General features: G+C 34.5%; 1 protein-coding gene across 1 annotated transcript in view; it reads left to right on the forward strand.

Moving 5' to 3' along the window:
- Positions 1-585: 585 nt before the first annotated feature.
- Positions 586-27665, forward strand: part of LOC127880289 (girdin-like) — a 163806-nt gene continuing 136726 nt past the window's right edge. Inside the window, exons 1-5 of the mRNA XM_052427637.1 lie at positions 586-921; positions 17765-17916; positions 21649-21910; positions 22351-22434; positions 22958-23055. Coding sequence (XP_052283597.1) covers positions 898-921; positions 17765-17916; positions 21649-21910; positions 22351-22434; positions 22958-23055 — 620 coding nt within the window. The 5' untranslated portion in view covers positions 586-897. The remainder of the gene's footprint in view (positions 922-17764; positions 17917-21648; positions 21911-22350; positions 22435-22957; positions 23056-27665) is intronic.

A 27665-nucleotide genomic window follows, 5' to 3' on the forward strand; every position in this document is an offset into this window, starting at 1 on the left:
TTTCTACATGGAGATTTTATAAGATCAACAGCTTATTCAATCCTACAGGTTACACCTGTCATTGACCTATTGGTAAGCTCTTGTGCAAAGAAAGGCTAGTCAGACATGTGATGATCAAGTCTATCCAATAACAAATATGCGTTTGATTACCCTTATATCGTTGACATCATTGAAAGTTAAATGGTTCCTTTTCGGTGCTTTTGACACAATATATTTCAATTAAGATGTTTAAATACTTATTTTTAATTTCATGGAAGGGATTAAATCAATTATTTCATTGTGTTATTAAGAACTGAATTATTCAATTCAACATAAAGGTTGAATTAAAGTATTGGGCTTGAATAAATTATTTGTCATCAATTTCTGTGGATGTTATTTTGACACTTAAGGTGTCTGCATGATGGTATATTATAAAGTAACACATGAATAGTTCAAATGCGAACAAACTGAACACACAATACTGCTCTCAAATTTTGATTTTCCATTAAGGCTTAGGGATTGAACATTTTATGGTTATCAATATTCCAGTGGCAGGGAATGAAAGCTTATAAACACATAAACCTCTTGTGAGCTACCAACTTTGTCTACACTAAGTAGGGTAATTTCGGTCATTGAATAAATAAGGTACGCAGTTTAATATATCTGTTGATTTATTTGATATCAGGAGTCAATCGGCCTGGAATGAAATTCTTTCCTTACGCTATGTCATAAAGTGTTGATAGGGTTTACAAAGTGCTGAAATCAGTAAATATGTGTCTTATTTGATGCTATCTTTAGACAATCAGTGTCTATTGCTGATGTTATTTGGAACATTTATTTTCTTGAAGAACACACAAACAAACTTTATGGAGATATAACCTTGCGCTTAACATAGTGTGTTTGTGTCTTAGTTGCAGAATGTATCACCACTTTTTTGATCGGGTAAGTGAATCATGTTCTGTGTTAAGTCATAACCGTTCTTTTGTTCTTGTAAATAGTGACTTAAATGTTGGTTTTTTAACTGAATAAAGGATATTTATAAATGTGGAATATGTTTGTTAAGACACAGGGGAATAGTATGCAAAATTCATGATTTGTGTGCAAAAAAACATGTTGCTTTTCTAATGTTGTCCATTTAGAAGATATTTAATTGCAGTAAAACATACTAATCAACTTGTTAATGTTATTCATTTTCTGTTCTTTGTTTTAAAATAGTAACTTTCTAAAACATATTGGTAATTTTTATAAATAAATTTAATATAAGATGTGAAATCTTCTTCTGTACTTCATGTACCCAATAACTTTTAAGTTTTTTTTTTATACATATTTTTCAATTCTCTAGTTCCTTTTTCAATAATAAATCAGTGATAATGTGGAAACAAACGTAAACAATTACATTTAGATGATACAAGATTTTTATGCCCCCTTTCGAAGAAGAGGGGGTATATTGTTTTGCACATGTTGGTAGGTTGGTCGGTCCATCAGTCCACCTGATGGTTTCCGGATGATAACTCAAGAACACTTAGCCTAGGAACATGAAACTTCATAGGTACATTGATCATGACTGGCAGATGACCCCTATTTATTTTGAGGTCACTAGGTCAAAGGTCAAGGTCACAGTGACTCGTTTTTTAATTGTGTGACATTTTATACTCCCATATGTTAAGTATTGGGTCTGCCAATTAAAAAAACTTAAATACTAAGTTTATTTATGTATCATAAAACCAGCAATATTATACTGTCTTGATACGTTTGTAGATGGATTACATGGACAACACCAAACCATTTCTTTTCTTCATCTTCTTAGACAGTCTTGCAGACAGACATTTTTTGTGCGAGTAATTTTGCTATTGGGTTCCATTTTGCTCTTTGCGACTAATTAAGTAAGCAAATATTTTACTACTGCTTGATAACTTAATCTATTCGCTGACTGTAAAGGTTATAATAGGCAAGAACAATGACTTGTTACAAACATAGTGTTTACACTCTGAGTTTATTGAACAATATATTGATTGGATAATGGATTGTGGAGTTAAAATGGTGCTGAAATATTTGTTTAATAAATATCGGTATGTTGAGCCAAAGGGGACTTGAAGAATGCTCATGTTTATATTGTCAATAACATGTCCATGTTTTAACTTTGTGAATGAACTTTAAAATGTGGAACTGGCCGTGTCTTGTTTTTGTATGTATATGTTACCTGTGAATAGACTAATACAACTGATGTTGTATTAACTTTATTGTTTGGTTATTCTTTAAGATTGGACATGTCAAGATTGAAGGTGAGGATATGCCTTGACATACATGTACATTTATTGCTGCAGTTTTGATCTGTTGTCTTAGTTTAGTTTCAACCAATTTATTTTAGTTTGATTGAAACAAAACCTTTGTCCTCTTGATTCTCAGGTACTACCTTTCTAGGTAGAAACAGTACTTGTTTTTTCTCAAGTTGGTATATATGATTTGAACATTGAGATTGTATTTCCTCAATCTAGACCAAAATATGAGTGCCAATGAGAATTTGAAATAAAATGAATGAAGTGTTTTACAATAGTATCATTAATTAAATCTAATTTTGTTTCCTTAAATGAAATTCATAACATTTTGGAAAACATGCAATTGCAACAGTTTCAACAGTTTATTAGTACTCAGCACATACATATGTGATATGAGTTTACAAATATATATACATATAAATGCCCAGGCTGTGGGTCATGCCATGTTTGAGAAAGTGCAAACATATGTGACAACTTGAACAAATAAACAGGTACAAAAACATGGTGGTAATACATAATATATGCAATTTTGGGCCATCCTTAAAAAATTGTTTGTTTGTCATAACCCGACCCAGGTAAATTTGGGTGGGTAGGTAGGTAGGGATTTTAATTTTTTTAGTTTTTTTTTTCTGAAATTGAACTTAGACATATACCAAACTGAAAGGTAATTATCAAATAAAGCTCCAAGTCTTCTGCCTCATGAAAGGAAATTGGTAAATATTTTTCTGCACCGTCCGTATCACCCCACATGTATTCCTAAGTCTTTTTTTTGTTTAAAGAACATCAAAAATATTATATAATCAACAAAAAATACTTTATCCGAAAATGAGAGTCCGAAAAATTGTACGCATTTTGCACATGAAAATGTGCATATCGTTTGACTACAGAAAATGAAAACAAGTAACCTAGCAAATACGTAATTAATATACTATTTGGTTGACATATTACTTTACAATAGCATAGTTTGTGAGTAAAAAACAACAAAGTAATTATAACATTTTAATTTTAATCAAGAACAGAAAGGTGTTACATCTTCGACATGTAACTAATTATTTAATTATCATCCTTTAATTCAGATCGATAGACGGTAGAAAGTTAGTGATCAGCTTAAAAATAATTTGAGTGTTACGCTTATTTTCATTTGCTTATTTTTTATACAACTTTTGCCATCGGTCATAATATTGCAGGCAGATGACAATTTCAACTGTGTATTCCATTATCTGCGCATGAATTACCCAATATTACCCCATAGCAAACTCAATGTTGATTGGCCAGCTACCATATGCGCTTCAAGACGTTCACGTAAACAAAGAGAAAAAAAACAAAAAAAAAACAATCCGGATTAAAATGGCGGATGTTTTCAATGAAATTTAACGAGATCGTAGCATATTTGCAAATTATATTTTTCTTGAGCCAAATTCGCTATACTTTCGCAAATGGCAAATGACAGCGCGAGCCCTGTAATAGAGAGCATTTATTCCGATAATAACACGTTCGCAATGCTCGTGCTGTCATTTGCCATTTGAGCCATCTGCGCCATTTGAAAAAATATTGAGAATTTGACTCAAGAAAAATCTAAATTGCGATAATTCGAAAATCTAGTAAAATTTCGTTGAAAACATCCGCCATTTTAATCCGGACTGGTTTTCTTCATTTGTATCTTTGTTTCAATGAAAGTATTCGCAATTTGAACAATTTACAAAACCCGGTCTGTAATCGATTAGACATCGCTTGATCTGACCTTATTTTTTATTGAAGTGCACATGGTAGCTGGCCAATCAACATTGAGCTCGCTTTCACATGACATGACGTTGTCGAATGAAACATGAGAAAGGGTTGAGCAATCGGATAATATTGGGTCATTTATGCGCAGATGTTGTATAATTTGAATACACATTTAATATCGCAGCCTGCCTTCAAATAGCGGCCGGTCGCTAGAGATAAACAAATGAAACAAAACGTGACAATACCCGTCAATAAATATTTCTAAGCTGACCACTTTTCATCTTTCTTCCTAATATTTACTGATCTGAATTGAAGAGTGATAATTAAATAATTAGTTATTTGGCGATAATATTAAACATCTCTGCCGATTGCCGAATTAAATTGAACGGTGATAATTAATCAATTTGTTTTTTTACTCCCAAACTATCCTGAACGACAGCAGCGTATTTTAATTAAAGGGATAAGAGAAAAACAGGAGCGGTTTAATTGTATTTAAAGTCTAATTAATCGCATATGCCTATGTCAAATAAATAGGCAACTCAAATAAATACCGGTACGCGTTTTGTTCATTGCTATTCGAGATATCCTTGAAAGAGCATTCAATTAAATGAAGCAAATAACCGGAAAGGATAAAAAGCGGAAAGGCAAAATTAAGTGGAAAGAATTTTCGGCGAGCAAAAAAAATTTTTCTTGGAAAGTGACAAAAAAAATTTCAGTGGGGCCGATTTTAGTGGGTCGGTCGGGTTATGCCAAACAAAATAATTTTTAAGGATGGCCTTAGTGATTTTTGTTTTATTAGGTGTTTGCCAGGTGGCTATTTTTGACACGTTTTAAGATAATTGTAATAAATTTTGCAAGATTGCAAAGAACAGTTTCATTTTGCTCATTCATAAGTAAGTCAAATTTTACACAGTTTCTATTCTAAAATTGACAAAATGCTGTCTATAGAAACAAGGAAAGGTATCTAAAAAGGTTTCATATTTGTGTTCATTTTTATATATACGATAATTTAAAGCCTTAGACGAATTGTAAACTTGAGAGTGCCACGACCGTCTATATTGGTCTTTCAAAGCCTGTTCAACAAGACGTAGCAGGACCTCTTTGGAACCATCAAAGATTTGATTTAACCAGATATAACTAAAACCGCATTCATCCAGGATTGATTTAACAAAATCTAACCACATGTATTCTGAGTGCCTATTAACATAATCAGAATGCATAAATTTATACAACAGTGAAGAGAATTTGTTAGGATCAACATTAATATTATACCAGAAACCAATTACTTGTTTTTTAACCTCCGTTACAATCGGAAATCTACCAAGATCACCATACCACAAAATATGCGGAGTGGAAGTTTTGACATTTAATATGTATTTCAAATAATCAGTATGGACTTTTTCTAGTAAATTTACATCAACATTTCCCCATACTTCACAGCCCTACGTTAAAATAGGTATAATAGTTGCTTCAAACAATTTAATCTGACAATCAATTAATAAATCAAGATTTCTTATTTTCCTCTTCAAACTTAACATTGCCTTTTTTGCTTGCTGACACAGATGTTTCTTTGCAGAAGCAAATTGTCTTTTTTTAGAGAAAATTATTCCTAAATATTTAAAAGAGTCAACAACTTCTATTTGCTTTCCATTGGCTGAGAAAAATCTATTTCTTTTAAATTTATCACCAAAAACCATAATCTTAGTTTTTTCAAAATTTCTCTCAAGTTTCCAGTTGCAGCAATATTGATAAAATGTGTTTAGTACTGAATTTAATTCATCTTCTTCATTGGCAAATAATACAGCATCGTTAGCATACAAATTACAGCTAATCTAAGATACATATCTTAATTTTGATCAGATATATCAACACTGACATTGTTATTAGAAAGTAAGTAATTTTCTACATCATTTAAGTAAAGAAAAAATAGGGCAGGTGAAAGATTTTCACCTTGACGTACATCTCTTGCACATGGAAAATATTCTGAATATGTATTGTTTACAAAAATGCAAGATTTTATACCGTTATACATATTTTTAAGAATATTTAACAAGCTACCGTCAATATTATAACTTAATATTTTTCTGCACAGTCCGACCCTCCAGACTGAATCAAAAGCCTTCTGAAAATCAACAAAACAGCAAAACAACTTTTTCTTTTTACGTTTACAAATTTCAGCCAGAGCATGCAAAACAAAAATATGATCCATCGTTGAATGGCCCTTTCTAAAACCAGCCTGATTTTCGTTTAACAAATTATTTTTATGTCCCCCACTATAGTAGTGGGGGACATATTGTTTTTGCCCTGTCTGTCTGTTGGTCTGTCTGTTGGTCTGTTTGCGCCAACTTTAACATTTTGCAATAACTTTTGCTATATTGAAGATAGCAACTTCATATTTGGCATGCATGTGTATCTCATGGAGCTGCACATTTTGAGTGGTGAAAGGTCAAGGTCAAGGTCATCCTTCAAGGCCAGAGGTCAAATATATATGGCCAAAATCGCTCATTTTATGAATACTTTTGCAATATTGAAGATAGCAACTTGATATTTGGCATGCATGTGTATCTCATGGAGCTGCACATTTTGAGTTGTGAAAGGTCAAGGTCAAGGTCATCCTTCAAGGTCAGAGGTCAAATATATGTGGCCCAAATCGCTTATTTTATAAATACTTTTGCAATATTGAAGATAGCAACTTGATATTTGGCATGCATGTGCATCTCATGGAGCTGCACATTTTGAGTGGTGAAAGGTCAAGGTCAAGGTCATCCTTCAAGGTCAGATGTCAAATATATGTGGCCCAAATCGCTTATTTTATGAATACTTTTGTAATATTGAATATAGCAACTTGATATTTGGCATGCATGTGTATCTCATGGAGCTGCACATTTTGAGTGGTGAAAGGTCAAGGTCATCCTTCACAAGGTCAAGGTCATCCTTCAAAGTCAAACGTCATATAGGGGGACATTGTGTTTCACAAACGCATCTTGTCTTCTAAGTATTTCGTAAGTCTATTATTTAACACAGCTGTAAATAATTTACCTAAGCAACTTAGTAAGTGTTATAGGCCTATAGTTTTGAGGATCTGCAGTATCTCCTTTGTTTTTATAAATTGGTACTATACAACCAATAAGCCATGATTCAGGAATAAATATGCTAAAAAATACCGTTTTAAATAATTTTTGGTAAAAAGGCATAAGTTTATCACAAGAGGCCTTTATATATTCATTACATACATTGTCAAGACCAGTAGCTTTTCCAGATTTCAATCTTTTAACTGCATTGAGAATCTCCTCAGCGGATATATTTTCATTTAGATCATGATCAATAACTACGTTTGGGAAATTTACATTTACTTCCTCGTTTTCGTTACTGATATCGTCACATAAGTTAGATTCTTTAAAATACTCATAAAATAGTGACAAGTTTACGTTGTTTTGCTTTTTTTGTTTATTTAAACTGTTTATATAAGTCCAAAATGCTTTTGGAGATTTACTTTTCATTTGTGTTATATGCTTTCTTATATCTTGTTATAATTTTGAACAGTCTTTCTTATAGTACGTTTGTACGATTTTGAGGCAGAACGCATGTCCAACTTTGTATCATTTTTAACCCAGCTATATTTACGTTTACTAAAATGGTATTTATTTCTAGCTGCTTTACATTCATCATTTATTGGTTTTTATAGCTTTAACTGCCTTTCTTGTACTAGATTTGTTTCGAATAATTCCAAAAGTTTTTTTTAGCAGAATCAACTTAAAGGTATTTTCAACCAAATTCAACACTTTATTCATACTTTGCTGGTTTATCGAAAAATGTTCATCTGTTAAATTATGCAGCGCTTCATCAATTACCGTCATATCAATGTTTTTAACAAAATCTGTTGATTTAGCTTCATTCCATTTACAAATTTTTTCCTTCGAACAAGATTGTTTATCTAAATTTGATAATTCAAAACACAGTCTAAAGACCAAGCTGCGATGAACATCTGACAGTAATGGGCAAAAATTCTCAACAAAAAAGTCTGCAAATAAAGGGAGGGCTCCATAAGACATCACAACATGATCAACAGTGGAAACATCGTCACATGTGAAATGTCCTTCTTTATCTGAAAAAGCTCTACCGTTTAATATAATACACTCGTTTGCTCTACAAAAATCATTTTGTATTCTACAACTATGATTAATGGTTTTATCTTTTGAACAACGAGTAATTGACATATTACACTTAAGCAGTTTATCATAAATATTACTCTCAAAAATATCGCTAGCATCAGTATCAACTATGTCAAAAATATAATTATCAACACCAGATATATCTGCAAGTGTTGAAGTTCTAGCATTAAAATCTCCAAAAAGAATGACATATTTCTTTTGTGTATTATGCTATCAATTTCGGCATAAAAATTTCACATAAGCGTTTGTCACAATATTTAGAATTTTCTGGTGGCATGTAAATAGCACCAAATATAACATCCTCATCTAGAACAGTTGCTTTTTTCGGTAGTTTAAACCATTGTACATATTCACATTCAGTATGAATCTCTTCAAAATGTTCCAATATTGTATCCTTTATAAATGTAGCGATTCCTCCAGATCGTTTACGATCGTTTTGTGATCTGTTTTTTAAGAAAACATGAGTAATTGTTTACATTGATGACATCATTATTGTCACAGAAGGTTTCAAAGCAGGAGAAAATATCAAATTTGTTGATGTTTTCAATAAATTCTGGTATGTAAAGTTTTGATCTGAGTCCGCACACATTTAAACATGAAACTGAAAGACCACCATCGCTTCCCTACAATTTAGTGGAATCGATTTGATTGCTTGATTGACTTGGGATGTGAAAGGTTGGGCGGTTTCCGCTCTGCTGTGGAGTCCTGTGCGGTCCAAGCGAGATGTTTTGTTGCGAGCGCATAGGTTCATGAGGAATCACGACATCATCGGCTTTGATTTCCTTGCCATCAACGAACAATCGGTCAGGCACTAGAACCACCCGTTTCTTCAGATCCCGGAAATATTTGACGAGAGGATAAAGTTCAGGTCTTTTGTGTTTGATTTCTTCCGGGAATTGTTCATTTATGCCAAATTTTGTTCCACGCAGTAAATGTCCAGTTTCCCTATCTTTAAAATATGAGAATTTTGCAATAATGGGTCTGGGAAATTTCCATGATGTATCAGCATTGGTTGGCACACGGTGGACACGTTCAAATTTAATGTCAGTCAGATGCAAACGTGCAGAGAATTCAGACAATTCGTTTTCAGTGTTTTCATACGGTTTTCCATATGCATTTGTGTTTAAAATCTCGTCAATATTTGTAAACACTAAATTGTCCCGCATTTCTCTGCATTTACTGTCAAGGAGCTGGGTTTTTATTTGGCAGTACTGAGATTGGATGTCCATTAGAGATTCCTTTAAGCATTGGTTTTTGGTAGACAAATCATGGATAGTTTTAGAGTGTTCTGCTAGTTGTTTGTTCTGTTCAGATTGATTTTTCTTCACCGTATCATACTCGTCACTGAGGAACTGAGCAGTACTTTCAAGAGCATTTGTATTTTTTTCAACGCTAGTCAATCTGTGATCCATGTCGTACAGTTTTACTTCAATATCTTTGATTGAGATTTCGATGGCATCGAGTTTGTCAAGTTTATGCAGTTTGCTGATGCATTTTTCAATGTTGACAATTTTTTCGAGATTTGTTTGCAGCATGTCAAATTTGTTCATCAGGGTATCAAATTCTGAGCAAGTGAGAGTAACCGTATCATTTTCACGTGCAGCAGAAAGTATTCGCCCAGTATCTAGGTCGAGGTATGAAAGGTCACCCTCAACTGAAGACTCTGACCCGGATGTGCGAGTTTTGGCGCGTTTTGTACCACGTTTAGAGTTTCTTTTGTTCGATGGGGTGCACGAGTTTTCATGCGCATCGGTTGCGCCGTTTGATTTGGAGTTCATTTTTGTGGCTGAAAATGCTAAAAGCTATGGACTTAACAAAGCGATCAAACTTATCTAAGCCACAATGTATAGAAGAAATATTCATAAACGAACTTAAATGTGTTATCAGATGTGACAAAAGATAACAATAATTTACAAGTTCGTCTGGTGCATTTTGGCTCTTATTTGTTGTAAATCTTTTTATTTTTTATTTGAGCGCTTTTTTGATACGTTTTTGATACGTGCGCATTCGTGAGTTCAGTTTGTACATAAACGAAAATAAAAGCACAAATATATAACTAAAAGATTAAATTATCGAACTATAACTATAACTGAACTAATGAATGAACATAGTGGAAATTAACCAATCAACCGGTAAGAATAAGCCCTAAGAAAACAAAAACTCCCCGCAAGATAATCCCTCGAAATGATTTAAACATCCGTTATACGCATAAATGACTTCGTGCACAGGCAATTATCTCAATGCTACTACACGATTTATCGAAGTTTAAATGTGATCGTATGTGTTCATCGAGTGTAAACAATAAACAATGGCTACTATCGACATTGATTTCACAGGGAACTGTCCAATATAAAATTCGAAAATGAAAACTGCTGGCTATATATTTCAGTCAAGTTAATTTTTTGTTTTATTCAAAACAACTTTATATGTTAATAGATACCTTTTATATTAAAAAACTACGTTTGTTTACTAAATCTAAATGTAAAAATACTGTAAAAAAAAGAAGCCAAAATAAACGTGACTAACCGCACAGCCTGGTTCCCGTCAAATTCAGAATTGGGATTTGTTTGCATGAATAGTGCAATGGTTTTGGAAAGACTGATTGAATAATTCTTTGGAGTAATTTGAATTGGAAGAATAGAATCATTTAAAATTGGAAGAATAGAATCATTTAAATAGATATATTTATGTAAAGTGGTCAAAATGGTAAACATTTAAAATGTTACGTTACTGATAAGTTATAATCATTAAGCACTATCCGCTAAATATGACAAAATGTCTCTGTTAATGTAGTAATTAAGATTTCAATTTCAAATCACAGTTTGTCCCCACATTCAATAAAAATATTACCCCCACTGAACAAGGAATGCAAAAAAGTTATAGCGTAATTTATCAACTTTGCATTTTATGCTTGCATTTAATAGTTGTTATATGAATTGAGAAATAGGTTAACCAGAGTTTAGATATAACTGAATGCTCTTTTCAGACATGGCATAATTTTTCCTATTATTAATCTGGGGATTTAAACTTACAAAAGTTGGTGTAATCAATCATTCTGTTAAATGAGCGCGTTAAAGTTGGCAAAAGTTTTGATATCTGATTATGACACGTCCCTATTGAACTCTAGACTCTGATTAATATCTGATATGTCTAACAGGATATAATAATCTGTAAAAAACTTGAAATTTTGCACCAGCATAAATCTATGGAGCAATATACGTGATAAGGTACGATTTTCAGAGCTGATAATAATCATATATTTTTTTTAATTTTTGAAATTTGTAATTTAAGCATACCTGTTGTGCTAAGGTTGAGGTTTTATGGTTGCCTTATGTAATCCATAGCTACTGTTGAAATGCAGTCGTGATTTTTTCCCTCCAAAAATTTATTAAAATTATAGTCTCGACCTATGAGATTGTTCATGAAAATTAAAAAAAAATCGCGGTGATCCATCCCAGCGTCGTCGCTGAAATGGTTGTAAAAGTTGTTGTTGTAATGAAAACTGAACCAATTGTTTGTTTGTTACCTCAATGACAATCGTCATTAAGTAACAGCACGTGCATAGCTCCGCCTTTTGAATCTGTTGCAAAGAACAGTGGTGGGGTTTAACAGATAATTGAGCAAGTGTTTTACGCAAGCGTAGTACCGATTTGACGTAATTACTCGGCAAAAGCATTGAAACGACAAATACATTTATCTAGGATTTTGTGAGAAATACAGATTATTTCCGATTGACAAACTTCCTGTACAGTTCCTTACAATGGGGTACGCGTGTGTTTATGAAATTCCTGAACACATTTATCGTTAATAATGCCACAGTATTTATGTTTGATTATTACTTATTATCAATTGCAAGGTTGTAACTACTATAATAGTGGGTTTGTTCAATATAATTAAAATGTTAAACAATATAGTTGCATCACAAAATCCGATAATAAATTTGATTGGGTCGCAATTTTACTGACGCTGACTTTCCATTTGTTTTGTAATTTTAACCCGACTTATGAAGTGCACATACACAAAATGTCCAATATTTTCAAACCATTTTTTATACCTTCAACGTTTGAGCGGGTAGACGTATGATGGTAGTTGACTAGTTGTTAATTATAATACCCCCACAAACAAAGTTTAGGGGGGTATATAGGAGTGAACTTGTCGGTCTGTCTTTCGGTCCGTATTAAGTGTCCGCTCTCTAATTCAAGTAGTTTTTATCCGATCTTCACCAAACTTGGTAAGAAGTTGTATCTACATGATGTCTAGGCCAAGTTCGAACATGGGCTTTGCCGGGTCAAAAACTAGGTCACCGGGTCACTTGCGTTTTTAACATTCAGCATGTTGTCCGCTCTCTAATTCAAGTAAGTTTTCATCCGATCTTCACCAAACTTGGTCAGAAGTTGTATCTAGACGATCATAAGGCAGATTTCAAACATGGGCCTTGGATTGTCAAAAACTAGGTCATGGGGTCACTTAGTGCGTTTTAAACATTCAGCATGTTGTCCGCTCTCTAATTCAAGTAGTTTTCATGCGATCTTCACCAAACTTGGTCAGAAGTTTTATCTAGATGATCTGAAGGTCAAGTTCGAACATGGGCCATGCCAGATCAAAAACTAGGTCACAGGGTCACTTAGTACGTTTTACACATTGAGCATGGTGTCCGCTCTCTATTTCAAGTAAATTAAATCCGATCTTCACCACACTTGGTCAGAAGTTGTAACCAGACGATGTGTAGGTCAAGTTCGAACATGGGCCATGCCGGGTCAAAAACTAGGTCACAGGGGTCACTTAGTGTGTACAAAACCTCACCATGTTGTCCGCTCTCTAATTCAAGTAGTTTTTATCCAATCTTCACCAAAATTGGTCAGAAGTTGTATCTTGATAATGTCAAGGGCAAGTTTGAATATTGGTCATGCCGGGTCAAAAACAAGGTCACAGGGTCACTTAGTGCGGTTTAAACATCACAATGTTGTCCGCTCTCTAATTCAAGTAGTTTTCATCCAATCTTCACCAAACTTGGTCAGAAGTTGTATCTAGATGATGTCTAGGTCAAGTTTGAATATGGGTCATGCCGAGTCAAAAACTAGGTCACGGGGTATCTTAGTGCGTTTTAAACCTCACCATGTTGTCCAATCATCACCAAACTTGGTCACAAGTTTTATCTAAATGATCTCTAGGACAAGTTTGAACATGGGCCATTCCGGGCCTAAAATTAGGTCACGGGGTCACTTAGTGCGTTTTTTAACATTTAGCATGGTGTCTGCTCTTGAATTCAAGTAGTTTACATCCGATCTTCACCAAACTTGGTCAGAAGTTTTATGGAGATGATCTTAAGGCCAAGTTAGAACATGGGCCTTTCTGGGTCAAAAACTAGGTCAAGGAGTCACTTAGTGCGTTTTAAAAATTGAGCATGGTGTCCGCTGTTTTTTGTGAAGACGACATGCAAAATATTATGTGTCAATGCGGCATGTGGGGGTATTCGTCACGTCTGTGACAAAGCTCTAGTTAACATCTAGAGGTAAACTATAGTTTAAACTTTTATAAAACTTGATCAGAAACATTGTCCTAATGATATCTTAGGCGTACATGAAAAAGGGTAATGTGAGGTAAGAAATAGGGTAAGAACTAGGTCATTGGGTCAAGTTGAATAAAAGATTGTGGACAGTCTAGAAGTCACATTTTTTTAAGTCTGCATAATTATTGTCTTGACAGATTTTTTTAAAGTTGTGCTTAGAGACAGGGAAGTTATCCTCAAATGGCTTAAGAAAAAGCATGTGACTACTCCAGCAAGTCACATCTTTGGCCTTATCAATATGAAACATTTATCTCAATACCTTATTAAACTATTTTATCTGCTCTTTTGAAATTATCGTGGCTGGTGGAGCAGATTTAGCTTTAAAAAGGCTTTATTGGACTTTTTTTACAATTTTATTTATTTTATACCAGTTTAATGGTGTTTGTACCCATTTTTTCGCCAAATGTATATTGCTAATGTTTGCTTTGAAAAGCTTTGAAATTCTAAACCCTAGACATCTTCATTCCCAAAAAACTTATACCATTAATTTTTATAGATCATTGACAATTTATTTCTGACTACAAGGCCTGAATTCCACTGCTCTAATTTGAACTTCAATGCAGGAATTCTAAAGGCAAACTATGGACATTTCAATTTGAAAAGTGTTTATCATTCAGCGTTTGGAATCCATACAATTTTCTTGTGAAACAGAATATTTACCTTCATGATTATTTTGTGTTTATTTTGGTCAAATGAAAGCACCATTTATTGTGTGTGATTGATAAAAGTTTGCTTATTGTGATCAATAGGGTAGATAAAGTGCTTAACCAATTACGAAACTTGCAAACATATTTAAGTATTGATCCTGAAATGTTTAAAATTGAAATCATCACCACAGGTTTAGGTTGTTAAGTGATAATTGAAGGTTGGATACCGTATTTGTGATCTACCTGTTGTAAGTTCAAGTTGAATTTTAGAAATAAATCAGTGAGATACGTAAACAATTTTCCATGTTTTATTTTGATATTTACTTTAAGTAATGTGAAAAAGAAAACAACCCACTTCAACAATTTTTGTTGCCCAATTGTGAAATGTACCAGTAGCATACTAATTGGGAAAAAATTAGCACGAAAAACCCTCAAATTGGGAAAATTGTCATAGTGAAATCTTCAGATTGGGAACTTAAGGTATTTTTAATTGCTTGGTATAAATTGCTCAAACCAATACAAATATTTATTTATATGCATTTTATTTGTTAACTTGCAGATAATGCACTTTTGGAACGAAATTGATGAAATTTCCTTCCATTTTGGAATTTTTTGGACAGCTTTTGGGAATTTTTAGTTTTTCCTCATATTTGGGAAGTTCCTCTTATGGGTACTTTATGAAGACAGGGTGCAGAATCAACGGAGTTTGCAGAGGTTTACACACAGGCTGGACAAAATAAAAGCACAACATTAAGAACTTTATTTTTCCAAATATCTCAAGCTATTGAAAAATGTTTGCAAAAATCTTAAGTGCATAAAAGACAGTTTTTTGTGCAGTATATGCCAGTATCTTAAGATTTTAGAATACATTATTAAATACGCCTGAAATTGGTGCCAAAATTTCACATTGTGTGCAGCATAATTTTGTAGATGAATGCTGTACACATAGAATTTTTGCCTTAGAACACAGGCTTATTAAATTAAGTCATTCTGATGTTTTTCACAATGCCATAGCCCGTATAAAAAACGGTCTTTTATGCACTAGTTGAAATTGTTCAGAAAAATTGTTTTAAAAATTCATTTTAAAAAAGCACCACTTCCTGGTGCATTTACATCCATTAACATTCATTTGTGAAAGTCATGTGATCTTGCAACCTGAAGAAGGAAAACAATTGCTGCACTTGGCTTTTAAATTTGTGTTTTTTATATGTCCCCCACTATAGTAGTGGGGGACATATTGTTTTTGCCCTGTCTGTTGGTCTGTTGGTCTGTTGGTTTGTTTGCGCCAACTTTAACATTTTGCAATAACTTTTGCTATATTGAAGATAGCAACTTCATATTTGGCATGCATGTGTATCTCATGAAGCTGCACATTTTGAGTGGTGAAAGGTCAAGGTCAAGGTCATCCTTCAAGGTCAGAGGTCAAATATATGTGGCCAAAATCGCTCATTTTATGATTACTTTTGCAATATTGAAGATAGCAACTTGATATTTGGCATGCATGTGTATCTCATGGAGCTGCACATTTTGAGTGGTGAAAGGTCAAGGTCATCCTTCAAGGTCAGAGGTCAAATATATGTGGCCCAAATCGCTTATTTTATAAATACTTTTGCAATATTGAAGATAGCAACTTGATATTTGGCATGCATGTGCATCTCATGGAGCTGCACATTTTGAGTGGTGAAAGGTCAAGGTCAAGATCATCCTTCAAGGTCAGAGGTCAAATATATGTGGCCCAAATCGCTTATTTTATGAATACTTTTGCAATATTGAAGATAGCAACTTGATATTTGGCATGCATGTGTATCTCATGGAGCTGCACATTTTGAGTGGTGAAAGGTCAAGGTCAAGGTCATCCTTCACAAGGTCAAGGTCATCCTTCAAGGTCAAACGTCATATAGGGGGACATTGTGTTTCACAAACACATCTTGTTTTAATTGTTTGTTCAGTATATATTCTGATAGTTAAAGGAATTAGGTTTTATATTCAACAAACATGAAGATAAATATTTAAATATTTGTTTTGTAAGAAAAATTAGAAGGGCTAAAAACTAAGTGTCTTTCACATGCTTAAATCAATAGAGAATTATTGTTTCAAATTGAATGTACATCTTATAGCATTTAAGTCAGACAAGTGTGCCTTTTTGCTTAAAGTTTCCATGCCCCAGGGGTCAAGACATTTATAAAAAACTTAGTAAATATGGATGAACTTCAAAATATCATTTTATGAAAGTAAATGGGTCACGAGATTCAAATTTGGTGTGAAACTTAGTATAATATTCCACTCCTTAGTTTTCAAGTAATGCGCATTGGGTCGAAATAACCACGCCCTGGCATCATGTAATTTATATAGACTCACAGGAGTTTGATATTTCTTGTGCGACATTGTATTTTTGTGCTCTTCTAAGGTTGTTTAAATCATACCCATGGAGTCATAATTCGCTCCAATCTAGGGGTTGTTTTTATTAACCAGGTTTTCCGAAGGAAAAAACTGGTTATTAGATTGGCGAATGCGGGCGGGCGGGCTGGCTGGCTGGCGGGCTGGCTGGCTGGCGGGCTGGCGGGCTGGCGGAATAAGCTTGTCCGGGCCATAACTATGTCGTTCATTGTCAGATTTTAAAATCATTTGGCACATTTGTTCACCATCATTGGACGGTGTGTCGCGCGAAATAATTACGTCGATATCTCCAAGGTCAAGGTCACACTTTGAGTTCAAAGGTCAAAAATGGCCATAAATGAGCTTGTCCGAGCCATAACTATGTCGTTCATCGTCAGATTTTAAAATCATTTGGCACATTTGTTCACCATCATTGGACGGTGTGTCGCGCGAAATAATTACGTCGATATCTCCAAGGTCAAGGTCACACTTTGAGTTCAAAGGTCAAAAATGGCCATAAATGAGCTTGTCCTGGCCATAACTATGTCATTCATTGTGAGATTTTAAAATCATTTGGCACATTTGTTCACCATCATGGGACGGTGTGTCCCACGAAAGAATCACGTCAATATCTCCAATGTCAAGGTCGCCACGACTAAAAATAGATTTAAAAAAAAAAAAAAACTTACAAAGGGGGTTAATTTTTTTTGGTCATTTCAAAAGTTCAGTTTGAGTTTTCTCCCTTTATCAGATTTTTTTTTCACAATGAAAACCTGGTTTTGTGACAATTTTGTCCCTTGTTGCAGTTTTCAAAGTACGAACACTAATCTGGCTTGCATTATTTGTTATAATGTGAGTTTTGCATGTGGAATTGTTATTGTCAATACAGGTAGGGTGTTTAATTAGAGGGGGGGGGGGGGGACAATAGTCTTCACTACTGTGAAGTCCTCAGTTTTCACATTTTGCAGTTATTTCAGGTGATTCTCATGGTTGTCATGGTTTTGTTTGCCCCTGTTTCAGAGAGGAGTTGGCTACGTTGATGAGGTTCCCACTCGTGAGAACGGAGAGATGTTCTACAGTCCAGAGCGTGTGTCCATGAACTCTCTGAAAGGAGGTGGCAATGTGCAGGATTCCATGCTCTCCTTGTTCCCTGATGATGACAGCGGCTTCAAGTAGGCCCGGGAATTTAACCCTTTACCTAATACACATTGTGACTCGTTTATAGTCCCTTAGAGAATCAAATTAAATAAAAAAAACTTTCTTGATAGATGGAGGTTTTGAAGGATTTATTTTGAAACCTTAGCAGTGTTTTTTTCACCTTTAGGGGAATGGTTGCGGGGCCTGTCCATAGGGGAGAAAGCACTGTTTTTTAGGAAAAGGGGAAAAGTAAAAATTCACTCTTTTATTATGTATTGATATTTATTATATGAATACACATGTACAAATGTATGTATTCAACGTTTTTCCTCTATATAAAGTTAGTACCGTAAATTGGCACCATTCCCTATACAACCATTTTTCCCAATTTCAAAATGAAAATTCCTAATTTAAATAAAAAAATTCCCAATTTGCAGGAAAAAGAAATTGGATATATTTACTTTTTAGCTCGACTATTATTTATGAAATATATATAGTGGAGCTATCCTACTCACCCCGGCGTCGGCGTTCGCGTGAACGTGCAAATGTTAAAGTTTGCGTACTACCCCAAATATTTCCTATGTCCCTTGACATATTGCTTTCATATTTTGCATACTTCTTAACCAACATGACCCCAACCTATAAACAAGAGCAGACAACTGTATCAAGCATTTTGTAAGAATTAGGGCCATTTTTAATCAGGTTTTCCGAAGGAAAAGACTGGTTATTAGATTGGCGAATGTGGGCTGGCTGGCTGGCTGGCTGGCTGGCTGGCGGGCTAGCGGGCGGGCGGAACAAGCTTGTCCGGGCCATAACTATGTCGTTCATTGTCAGATTTTAAAATCATTTGGCACATTTGTTCACCATCATGGGACGGTGTGTCGCACGAAAGAATCACGTCAATATCTCCAATGTCAAGGTCGCCACGACTAAAAATAGATTTTTATTAAAAACAAACTTACAAAGGGGGTTAATTTTGTTTGTTCATTTCAAAAGTTCAGTTTGAGTTTTCTCCCTTTATCAGATTTTTTTTTCACAATGAAAACCTGGTTTTGTGACAATTTTGTCCCTTGTTCCACTTAGAATATGCATATTATTGATAACTCTACGTTAAAGTTTGCGTACCACCTCAAATATTTTCAATGTCCCTTGACATATTGCTTTTATATTTTGCATACTTCCTTACCAACATGACCCCAACCTATAAACAAGAGCAGACAACCCTATCAAGCATTTTGTAAGAATTATGGCCCTTTTTTCACTTAGATTTTCTATGTTAAAGTTTGCGTACCACCTCAAATATTTTCTATGTCCCTTGAGAAATTGCTTTTATATTTTGCATACTTCTTTACCAACATGACCCCAACATATAAACAAGAGCAGACAACTGTATCAAGCATTTTGTAAGAATTATGGCCCTTTTTTGTCTTTGTAACTTTGAATATTTTGTTAAATTTTGTGTTTAGATCCACTTTACTTCTTAAGTATTAAGGCTATTGCTTTCAAACTTCAAATACTTTCTTACTATCATGATATTACTGTACCTGGCAAGTTGAATTTGACCTTGACCTTTGAATGACCTTGACTCAAGGTCAAATTAATAAATTTTGCTTAAATTGCCATAACTTCTTTATTTAAGATCAGATTTGATTCATACTTTGACAAAACAACACTTACCTGACATACCACAATGGACTCAACTCAAACTATCCCCCATGCCCCACCCCAGAATCTCCCCCCCCCCCCCAAAAAAAAAAAACAAATAATAAAATAAATCTTTTTTTTCTTTTTTTTTGAAAGATCATCTATTAAATGACCATACACCCACATTAAACACCCCTCTCCATGATGGCTTACGTTAAACTGTAAAGCACTCGAATAGTCGAGTGCGCTGTCCTCTGACAGCTCTTGTGTGTTTTACAGCGAAAATCGAGTAAAACATAAATCCGTGCTTGCTAACCAATAGGGGAAGTAACCGCAGCAAGTGTTAACGACGATATATTGAGTGGTTCCCGTTGTCTGAATACTCCTGTAATCGATATGGGGAACCTTTATCAAAACGCAACACATTTTCGCGAATTACCAGCAATGATAGGGTCGCATAATTCGAAGTATTAATGCAAGAAAATAAACAAAAAAGGCGGTCGATAAGTGCAGCCCTTAAACTAGGTACGGCTTCACAGGTGCAGATTCACATCCGTGTACTCAAACATCACAAGTACTAGATATTACTTTAAATGATATTCCCGAAGTTGCAAGCAGCGCACCCTTGTCAGAGAGTCAGGCATATGTTGTCGTTCAGATGCTTCGATGGTTGAGTCTATTGACCCAGTTCGGTCTGAAGCCGTTCTCACTACAGTTTTTGAGGTCATGAGTGTTGATTCAGAACCTCAGTCTGAAGCCAATTGATGTCACATAACATGCACAATCCTTGATTGTTCAGATGTTTTTAAATGTCTATTGAACATGATATTAGATACAATTCTGATATAAAAGGTGTTAATCATTGCCTAATAGCAGCGTTTACTTTTGATTTCTAAATTCCATGTATGAATTCAAATAGAAATGTCATATTTGACTGGGTTGCAAATGCAAGTATTTTATTCTGTCCATATATTATTCTTCAATGAAAAATATAAAATCACACAGTTGTTTAAGTTTAGTATATTCTTTATTAATAAATTTCCATTTTGATGAAAACAACGCTAATTTACCAATTCCACCGGTACCGGCACCAGTCCCAAAGTGGTGAGGAAAAACGCTGTGTATGAATGTAATATTCACAGCTGAATGTCTCTGTCCTTTTTCTTAAATATATATCATGATTTTTTCAACATAGTTTCAGACAGTTCAGCCGTCATGCACAGTCTCAGATTTTCTAGCCATTTTGAGTCTAATTGGGATATTTTAAATCGATAAAATGGCAAATTTGAGCATTATTTATCAATTAAACGGACCAAATTTGAATGTTTTTATCAACAAATATTGACACAATATAGATTCACCAGGCCTTTTCCTGGCCATTTTGGGAAAAAAATGCAATTAATGTGAAAAGCCCACTGATTTGGGAGAAACTTATAAAATTTTGTAAGTTGTTTATGAAATTAACTTGAGATATATTTATTATAAGACAGTTCTTTAAAAAAAAAAAAAAATAAATAAATTTTTTTTACTTCTGGAGGGGATTTTTCTACAAAATTGGGAAAAAATATATACTCTTTCTTAAGGGGAATGGGGCCGAATATTGGCCCCGAAAATGCCATAAAGAAAAAACACTGCTTTGATACTGATGAACATCAAACATCATAAAACCTTAACAGACTGCTAATTACTGGTTTTATGTTGTTCGCATACTGCCATTTTCACAGTGCTTCTGAACGAGAAAGGGTTAATCTGTTTAATGCATTGTTTACGTTAACTGACCACTTGATAGTTTATTTCTTATAGTGAATTATGAGGGAAATTAAGTAAGCAATTTCTGTACATATGGGTTAATTTTTGCAATATTGCGTAATCTGATTTCTTTACGATTTTAATATATTCATTTTAATATTCATTTCATTTGGTTGAAAAAAAAGACAAATGCAATTTTTAATAGGCATAATCATATTAATTATCTTTGTTTCTAGATTTAATATTTAAATCTCATTTATCCCTTGCTTGTTGCTATTTTGAGAAGTTTATACACTTTCGGTCAGTTGGTAGTATTTTATGTGTCAATTCTTCTTTTTAGGCATTTTTTTCTGACCTGCTCATATTTGTTTCAGTTCCACGTTGAGATCCCGAAGCAGGTCGGGCCTGTATTTGTCAGACGATTACAACAACTTGTCTCCGAGAATGAATCGCTCGCGTTCTATGTCGCGTCTGCACCTGAACGCCTCACAGGAACTTGACCCTGGTCTGACAAGTTCCCTAAGGGCGCGACCCTTTGAATTGTCCCTTAGACATCTGAAAGACAATCTTGACGACAGCGAGAACAGACGCGTTGTCCTCGTGCACAAATTGAAGGAGGCTCAGGAAACTTTAGAAGTATGCTGGTGATTGAACATCGTCTTCTTTTTGTGCACTTCATTAATAATTATTATTGTAATACTAATAGAATCTTAATTGCTATAGTTTGATGAGAGAGCTGTTAGATAAAAACATTTGTAAAAAGATATTGTCAAAACATATAAAAGACAAAAAAGTAAAATGGCTCGACAGATTTTTTTAAATTATTGATTTTGTCAACTTATTTCTAAATATAAATTTTAATAAAATATTCATTAAAAAATGTGTGGAATTCATCTATGATTTATTATTAAAATCACCAGATTCAGATTTCATATGGGTATTTGTTTTCCAAAAATGGAAAGCTTTAAAAGAAGGTATGTAAGAATACAATCGTTCAAAAGTATGGTGATTTCAACATGACTTCAAAATTTTAATATTCTATTGCATAAGGGAATTTTCTTGTGTGATGTTTTCAGTTACAAAATGACCGTCTTAACAGAATAGAAGGTACTGCCAAAACCAACTCTGTGCTAGTGGATGATCTCAAATACAAGGAGAAGGTATTTCTTTTAATCCACCATTGCCATATCACTTTACATGTGGAACACAGATTTGACATATTAAAACAAATTAAAGTTATTATTTCAATTATATATAGATGTATGGTAGAGAGCATGGTAAGTGCCATACAAGTATTGAATATTGCCTGCTGTTTAGAGGTAGATATACGACAATTAAAGCGATGCACAATATGATACTCAATAATTTAAAACGGCAAGCGACAATTTAAGACCAATACAACATTTGAACATTTGATTGTTGCATTTTTGGGCTTATATATAAGTTTCCAAGAAAAGTTTCATAAAAAATATAGTGTCTTTTCAAGTTTTTAAACTGCTATTTCTTGTAAATTGAATGCTATTGTATTACATGCTCATTCTTCTATATTTAATGTCAGTATATGGTAATTCTTATACAAAACTTAATGTTAACTAATGCCTTTGCTCTTTGCAATTTTTAAAAGTCAAAACCTTTTAACAGCATTTTTATATAGAAATAAACAAACTGATATTCTGTGTTTAGGAATATAGGGACAAGTTAGATCAACTAAGCAAATCAGAGACAGACAAGAGCTACCTGCAGATGGAGAACACACGTCTAAGAGAGGAGATGCAAAACAGGTATTGGGGGAGGACTCATGTCATTTGTTACATGCCCGTGGGTGGTATTCACAAATGTTATTAGTTAAAACAAGAATTAAATTTGTAAAATTCCTAAAGTATCTGGCTAGTTGGTGAGTAGTATTTATAGGAAAAAAATGTATGAAATCAAAATACTGCTGAAATAATAAATTTTTTTTTTCAATTTTACATGCAAAAAATGTTTATTGCAAAGAATGTTTTTTTTATCAATTTTCCCATTAGTAAAACTCAAGATTGCAATGGTTTGTGAATACCTGCTCTGTTGGGATTCCTTTAAGGATTTATTCCATGCCTCCACTTTGTATGATCCCCCTTCTTCACATTGGTGAAAGTGTTTTTATATATTAGCTTTTACCATTTATAAGACTGAACAAATGCACGTTTTGAGTTCAAATTCAAATTGGCTGTACCATTTTGCAGATGTTCTAGTCTGTGTTTATTTTATTCTCCTTACTAAAATTTTAGCATATTAATTTGTTCATTATTTTTATTCATTTAATAATCTTTATTTGATTATTTATTTGTGCAATGTAATACAATTTTTGTGTATTTTAAGCTTTCACACATCTAAATGAGTGTCTTCTTGTTTGAGGTTGTATTTTTCACAACATTTCACTATTTGTTTTTTCTCATTTCCATTATATAGGTACACAATAAGCTGGACCACCACAATTTTAAGTTTTTGTCCGTGTTCATTATAGATTAGTTTTGGATCTCCATATTTGTGGAAAACCCTTTTGCATCCAGAAGTACACACAAGGCTGACCTAGTTGATGTATCAATGGTAGTTTCATTCAAATAACTAAAGTTTACATAGAACATGATTTTGAAAGGATTCTAACTAGATGGGGTAGGTTTGTACCCATAATTTTGCTGTTTATTCCGAAATACATCTATTTTGCAGTAGACATCTATTGGGCAGTAGACATCTATTGGGCAGTAGACATCTATTGGATAGTTGCCGTCTATTGGGCAGTAGACATCAATTGGGCAGTGTACATCTATTGGGCAGTAGACATCTATTGGCAGTAGACATCTATGTGCAGTAGACATCTATTGGGCAGTAGACATCTATTGGCAGTAGACATCTATTGGCAGTAGACATCTATTGGGCAGTAGACATCTCTTGGGCAGTAGACATCTCTTGGGCAGTAGACATCTCTTGGGCAGTAGACATCTATTGGGCAGTAGACATCTATTGGGCAGTAGACATCTATTGAGCAGTAGACATCTATTGGCAGTAGACATCTATTGGCAGTAGACATCTATTGGGCAGTAGACATCTCTTGGGCAGTAGACATCTCTTGGGCAGTAGACATCTATTGGCAGTAGACATCTATTGGGCAGTGGCCATCTATTGGGCAGTAGACATATTTTGGGCAATAGACATCAATTGGGCAGTAGACATCTATTGGACAGTAGACATCTATTGGACAGTAGACCTCTTTTGGGCAGAAGACATCTATTGGACAGTAGACATCTATTGGACCGTAAACATATATTGGGCAGTAGACATCTATTGGGCCGTAGACATATATTGGGCAGTAGACATCTATTGGGCAGTAGACATCTATTGGACAGTGGCCATCAGGGTCTTCCCCAGGCCATTTAAGCGCCCCTTGCCGGGGCGCTTGAATTTCGAAATCAGAGTCCCCTGGGCGCTTGAAATTTTCCGATCAGTGTATTCTTCAGTAAAAGAAAGTGGACATTGTCCAAAAAAATCAAGGTTTCCCTATCAGTGTATCAATATTCCCTGTTTTAAAAGAGCACTCGGTACCTACTTTCACAAGTAATCGCCATAAACACCACATGGGGTAATGGATAATCCACTGATAAGAGAATAGCATGACGCGCGTATCGATTATTCTAGCCACATTACACGGTCATTTAAATGCTGACAAGGATGTATCTGGTAACTTTCCAGTCGTCAAACTGTGAAGTTCATTGTCCAATCGGTTACGCGAATGCTTATGAGGGCGGGGTTAACTATCAACCATTATTTTTGATTGACGTCGGGCATGAAGTAAGAGTTTATTGCAGCTTGATTAGCAAGAAGTTGTACCATTTGAGTAATATAAAACCGGTATTTAGTACAGTACAGAACATTAAAGACGGTTTCGGGCATCATCATCACACCTTTTTACTGTAAACAAGTGTTACCTATGACTCATAATTAATACGAGAAATTAATTGCAAGTGGTAAACAATTAATTATTATAGCGAGTAAGTTGTGCAAATGACTCCCGGTTACAATTATGTGATAACAATTTATTTAATTCCAGTACATGTATATTTCAACATGTCCATTTATAGAACTGATTCACCTCGTTTTTCTGACATTTATTCGACACGTTATGCGCTTTAACAAATTGTCGTTGAATTAATTACGCACACTTGTAAATGTTTCGTCCGATAATCGATAGTTAGAAGACTGATGATGGCAACCGGCCGTGATCCTCGTGGACAACGTGAATTTCATGCATAATTCCGTCAAAACATTTATTCGACTCGTAAAGTGTGTAAACAAATTATCGTTGAATTTATAACGCAACGGTTAATATTTGTTGAAATCTCAAATGGGAATAATTAAATTTGTAATCCGAAACCGTAAGTTGATGTTAACGCGTTTTTAATCCGAAACACACTTCCGAATGTAAATGTTACCGCAACGTTACATATTTTTGCTTTTTATTTTGTGTTGAATCTTTTTCTCAATTAAAAAGAGCGCGAAAATTATGCAGCATGTACAACGTCGCGTCTATTGCATACAAATGGCGTGTATTGAGCGTTTTAACAAGCACACGACAGGTCAGGGGATTGACGCATATTCAGAGGCAATATTTCATCAAATCTATAAATAGTAACTTAAAAAATGGCAAGGTTTGTGTTAAAGAAATAATTGAAAGCTTTTGTCGTAAATATTTACCAGAAAGAGATTGATAAAAACGGAATAAACGGGATTATCGGGTAATAAATAGAAACTTGAAAAATAGTAAGTATACAGTAATAGAGTCGGGTTGAAACGAATGTATTGGGGAATCGTTCGAGTCGGGATTTTACTATCTGTGCGGAAAAGTTTTAAAACAATTAAACAATATAAAAAAATATATTTTTAAATGACTGGGGGATTTTTTTTAAGAGTCATAGTGCACTAAATGACGTCTTTTGATGCTGTTTTTCTTTGAGTTATAACGCACCACAGAACGTGAATTGACACGTTAAATTTAAAAAAAAATCCATAGACATCTATTGGGCAGTAGACATCTATTGGGCAGTAGACATCTATTGGGCAGTAGACATCTATTGGGCAGTGGACATCTATTGGGCAGTAGACATCTATTGGGCAGTGTACATCTATTGGACAGTAGACATCTATTGGGCAGTAGACATCTATTGGGCAGTAGACATCTATTGGGGAGACAACATCTATTGGGCAGTAGACATCTATTGGGCAGTAGACATCTATTGGACAGTAGACATCTATTGGGCAGTAGACATCTATTGGGCCATAGACATCTATTGGGCAGTAGACATCTATTGGACAGTATACATCTATTGGCAGTAGACATCTATTGGGCAGTAGACATCTTTTGGACAGTGGACATCTATTGGGCAGTAGACATCTATTGGGCAGTGTACATCTATTGGACAGTAGACATCTATTGTGCCGTAGACATCTATTGGGCAGTAGACATCGATTGGAAAGAAAACATCTATTGGCAGTAGACATCTATTGGGCAGTAGACATCTATTGGACAGTGGACATCTATTGGGCAGTAGACATCTATTTGGCAGTGTACATCTATTGGACAGTATACATCTATTGGGCAGTAGACATCTATTGGGCAGTAGACATCTATTGGGCAGTAGACATCTATTGGACAGTAGACATCTATTGGGCAGTAGACATCTATTGGGCCATAGACATCTATTGGACAGTATACATCTATTGGCAGTAGACATCTATTGGGCAGTAGACATCTTTTGGACAGTGGACATCTATTGGGCAGTAGACATCTATTGGGCAGTGTACATCTATTGGACAGTAGACATCTATTGTGCCGTAGACATCTATTGGGCAGTAGACATCGATTGGAAAGAAAACATCTATTGGCAGTAGACATCTATTGGGCAGTAGACATCTATTGGACAGTGGACATCTATTGGGCAGTAGACATCTATTTGGCAGTGTACATCTATTGGACAGTAGACATCTATTGGGCAGTAGACATCTATTGGGCAGTAGACATCTATTGGGCAGTAGACATCTATTGGACAGTAGACATCTATTGGGCAGTAGACATCTAATGGGCAGTAGACATCTATTGGACAGTAGACATATATTGGGCAGTAGACATCTATTGGGCAGTAGACATCTTTTGGGCAATAGACATATATTGGGCACTAGGGCTGCAACGAATTCAAAAAATTTGTTCGGATCCAAATCTGAATCCAAACATGGTTTCTTAGAGTTTTTCTGATCTGGATTCCTCAGATAAGAGAAAATGAGAATTTTCTTTCTAAATTAAAGAAATCAATGTTTTGGAAGTATAATTTGACAACAAAACATTAAACATTTATTAACAAAA

The sequence above is a fragment of the Dreissena polymorpha genome, chromosome 4, assembly GCF_020536995.1.
Source record: "Dreissena polymorpha isolate Duluth1 chromosome 4, UMN_Dpol_1.0, whole genome shotgun sequence".
NCBI classification, from domain to species: domain Eukaryota; kingdom Metazoa; phylum Mollusca; class Bivalvia; order Myida; family Dreissenidae; genus Dreissena; species Dreissena polymorpha.